General features: G+C 45.3%; 1 protein-coding gene across 1 annotated transcript; it reads right to left on the reverse strand.

Annotated features, from left to right (window-relative positions):
• Positions 1 to 468: 468 nt before the first annotated feature.
• Positions 469 to 1,799, reverse strand: LOC123130061 (uncharacterized). Its single transcript, XM_044550017.1, has one exon. It carries the CDS (start codon positions 1,797 to 1,799, stop codon positions 528 to 530), a length of 1,272 nt encoding a protein of 423 aa, XP_044405952.1. The 3' UTR covers positions 469 to 527.
• Between the last annotated feature and the right edge of the window lie 2,195 nt (positions 1,800 to 3,994).

Raw genomic sequence — 3,994 nt, forward strand, 5'->3', positions numbered from 1 at the left:
GACAATGCATGGTATACTATTGTGACAAGTACAGTACATGAAGCCACATTCGCTGTCAGGTGGAAAAGATAATTATAATATTCCTTTACCAAGACATGTTTGGACTACTTAGAAGTTTAGAGAAAATACATTCATACAGAACACAAGTGCAGAGACTATGTACAGGTTAACGCCAAATATAGCTGAAAGAAAATATGAACAAATTGGAAAAACTCAGTCTGCTCAAATTGAGCCTTACTTGTTATTGCTCGAATTTGAAGAAGTAGTATTATTTTCCGATGAAAAAGTACATGCCGCCATGAATTGATGATTAGTATGAAGAACAAATAAGAGAAACATTGTCTTGCAAGGAGATAGATTGAGTGAAAAAACGTAACTCAAGCTTTAATAATCCAATCGAGAGTAACTATTTTTCAAAGATTAGATGGTTTCACTATACTATTTACATGGAGTACACAATTACTCACATCACATGAACACTAGTACAACAAACACATATCAATAGTAATTGGAACTGATCTTAATTGTTACAAATGAGGTACAGAGGTATTACCTGCAGTGTAGAAATTTCTGTAGGGATAGTAAACCGTATGAGCCCACCCATCCGTTTTAGAAATTAATCTGATCTGCATCGACTTAAGGCGGAGCATGAAGTCGCCACTGTACGTAGACAGAATCATCACATTTAACTCCTCGTCATACCCCACCATCTCTGCATTTCTGAAGGCGCAAGAAAAGATCCCCTCCAATTGATTGATTTTCTGCATAAGCACCCATCCGGCAAGACCATCAGAGTTCAGTTTCCTCTCCCATATATGAATGCCCTCCCACATATGAATGCCCGGTTTCGACTTAACGGCGAGGCCAAGAACACTATCGTCATCTGTCCGTAGGAGCTGAAAGGACCAGCTGTTGACATGTTGGGCCTCTGCGGGAATCTCGATGACACGAAGGGTCTGCCTTTCAGTATCAAATGCAAGGATTTCGCGTCCATGAAACAACCAGTAAACTGTTTTCCCGATGAGGATGCCAGGCCTTAGTGTCAGAACCATATCTGTAGTCGACGTTGAGACAATATTCCCCCATACACCTGACGCCGATTCATAGACACAAGAGAATGATGTCTTCAAGTCTCTACTGGTGCAGATCAAGACCAATTTGAAGGCCGGGCTGAGGAAGCAATCCTGGTGCACATGCCCATCTTGATCGTCAGCACACATCACCGTGGCGCTGCACAAACAGAAACTCTCCCTTTTGACGTCACGGAGCTCTGGTGGAAAAGGCACGCGGTGCTGCTGGCCGTTGAGGGGATCCCACACGAAGACCTCGCACAGAGACTCACTGAGCATGACGGCGAGGCCGTGGCGGCAGCCAAGTAATTCCCAATCCACCCCGTGCTCTGGCACAAACAAGCGTTGGGCCGGGATGCGATTGGGCGGGTCGAAGACGGGAGTGAAGATGGGAGTGATCACAAGAGACCCTTTGGAGAAACCCAACGGAGGATGTCTCCTCAAGCTGTGAAGAAACCGATCAAAGAAGCGTTCGTCGGGGATGCGGTCGGGCGGGTCCAAGATGGGAGTGAAAGCGGAATATCTGAGACGAAACCCTTTGAAGAAGCCCAAGAGAGGAGGTTCCGGGTGGTGTCTGCTGAAACGGCGGAGGAAGCGGGGATCGGAGAGGATGCGGCGCCAGCGCGCGCATACGAGGGAGGCGCGGGAGAGTGTTGACGGCAGCGGAGGGAGCCGGAGGAAAATCTCCCGGAGGAGGTCCTCATCCTCCAGCGGCGCTGGAATTGACATGGCGCGGCGGCCGGAGTTTTCCTCCTCTTTTTCCGGCAAGTAGCTTGCCTGGCCGCGTGAAGCCTGGAACGCGCGGAACGACGCCCAACACCACGCCTCCGGCTCCTGGACACGGTCTGACGGGGCGGAAAGTCGGCGGACCGGAAGCGGGACGCGTGTGGCAAGGCAGGGGATCGAGATTCGAACTTTGCTACTATATGAATGAACTCAGCGGTAAAATTGGAACTCCGTGTCCGTATAACTATATGCCCGTTAGGTTACAAAAAACAGAAGTTCGTTTCGATTCCGATCAATATGTGTCAGTTCATAGCTCGGAAAGTCGATTCACTTGTGATCCGTGCCCGGCCTCTCGTACTACTACATAAGAAACGATTCTTCAAATAAAAAGCAGGGATCGGATCACAGTACGGATACGATCGACGTACTGACTCGGAGTACAGTCTGTTTATCTCCACTTGGATAGGCAGGTCGCAACATTCTAGAGCAAGGGTAATTCCAGCAAGGATCGATGTCTGTTGGGATCCCAACATCTTGGTGAATGGTTAGAGGGACAATGATATTTCAACGATGGTTAGAGGTATAGAGGTAAATCTTAAAATAAATCGAGCAATAATGCGAGCACTGAGACTTGAACCTTGGCGTGAACCACCAAGGTTCAAGTCCTAGTGCTCGCATTATTTCTGGATATTTTTCAAGATTTCCGACGATACGCTTTCAGTGGGAGGAGACGTTTCCGTCGACGACGAGGCGTCTACAGTGACTTCGTAAATCTCAAGATGATATGCCGGCTCAGTCTCTTGAAGATGCTCATAGAGGTAGGATGTGCGTGTGTGCGTTCATAAGGGTGAGTGTATGCACAAATATATAAGCGCTTGCGTGTGTACTGATGTTAAAAAAAATGATCATTGTTGTTGGACCCGTGGTGATGTTGGCATGGACGCGCAAAATGGAGACAAGGGGCGGGGCAACGAAAAATGACGGACGCTTCTTCAAAACAAACACTTGGCTTCCATCACTGGCAAAAAAAAATAGGGAATGAAACCAACACATTTATCCAAACTTTGTTGAGCAATTCTTAACAAACACACCCTTTTGTTATTACCATGAATGGAATTGCGGGCAGGTCCTAACATCTTGCAGTCAACATCCTAAAGCTTTTGTTTTCTTAGAAACAAGGCCAAAATTTCGACAGGTCGTGAGAAATTCGATAGAAAATTTCGGCAGCATAACGAGACGGATGGGGAAGAATCTCATGGCTAATATGGAAAAAGAAAACAGTGCATGTCTTCTTCTATTTTCTGCACAATGACACTACAATCGCTCCATGGCCATGCCTTCTCCCGGAGCTGCTGCGGTCGAACTTCGGTGTTGTAGGTACATTTGAAAACATTCGACTTAGGACAAATCTAGAATTTCAAGTAATTTAGAACCGAGGGAGTAAAAGAAACATTGGTAGTTGGAAGCATGTAGGAGAATCACCATGTCGTGTGCTACCGCTGCATCCCACAGACGGTGTCCGGCCTGGCAGCTCAGAGGCGTGGCCCGTTGCTTGGACGTGCATATCTTCTCTTTTGGATTTTTATATCTTCTGTCTTTGCTTTTTCCTCCATTTTAGCTTTGATTTCTTTTCTCTTTTGGATAAGGCCAATCTCATATACTAAAGTTTCCTGATTATTCACCTAAAAAAATGTTGGCCAACTATCAATAAAAACATAAAATACATACACAGGTTTTGGGGTATATTGTTGGCATCTTTCTTTCAGCACTCATCATGGTGTGCCGTGAGCATCTCCCGACCCAAAGTAACGGCCGGTGAGTTCTCCATCGATGTCAGACATTCCAGTGGCAGTGAATTTTTTGGGGTTTTTTTTTCTAAAAAGAGAAATGACCTCCAGCCTCTCTATCTAAGAGATGCATACATGCATTTTATTAATTATTCACAGAGATCTTATAAAGTATTACATCAGTAAGTCTGAAGCCATCATTTTGACAACATCTTAGCGAATTTTTCGATAAAGGCCGCTTTTATTAATTCAAAATGTAGCATCAAGCGAATACAAAACATAATGTGTAACACCCAGCCTCTATATAACTAGGACGTACACAACCATCGTGGGTAGTATGACACAAGAAAGAAAAAAGACCAACATATTAGCGTCATTAAAGTCATAAAAGACCAACACTATGCCTATGCC

This window comes from Triticum aestivum, chromosome 6A (assembly GCF_018294505.1).
Source record: "Triticum aestivum cultivar Chinese Spring chromosome 6A, IWGSC CS RefSeq v2.1, whole genome shotgun sequence".
NCBI lineage: Eukaryota > Viridiplantae > Streptophyta > Magnoliopsida > Poales > Poaceae > Triticum > Triticum aestivum.

What these genes read in the sequence shown, in the direction of transcription:
- LOC123130061 (XM_044550017.1), bottom strand. Translation starts at nt 1,799, where the DNA reads ATGTCAATTCCAGCGCCGCTGGAGGATGAGGACCTCCTCCGGGAGATT.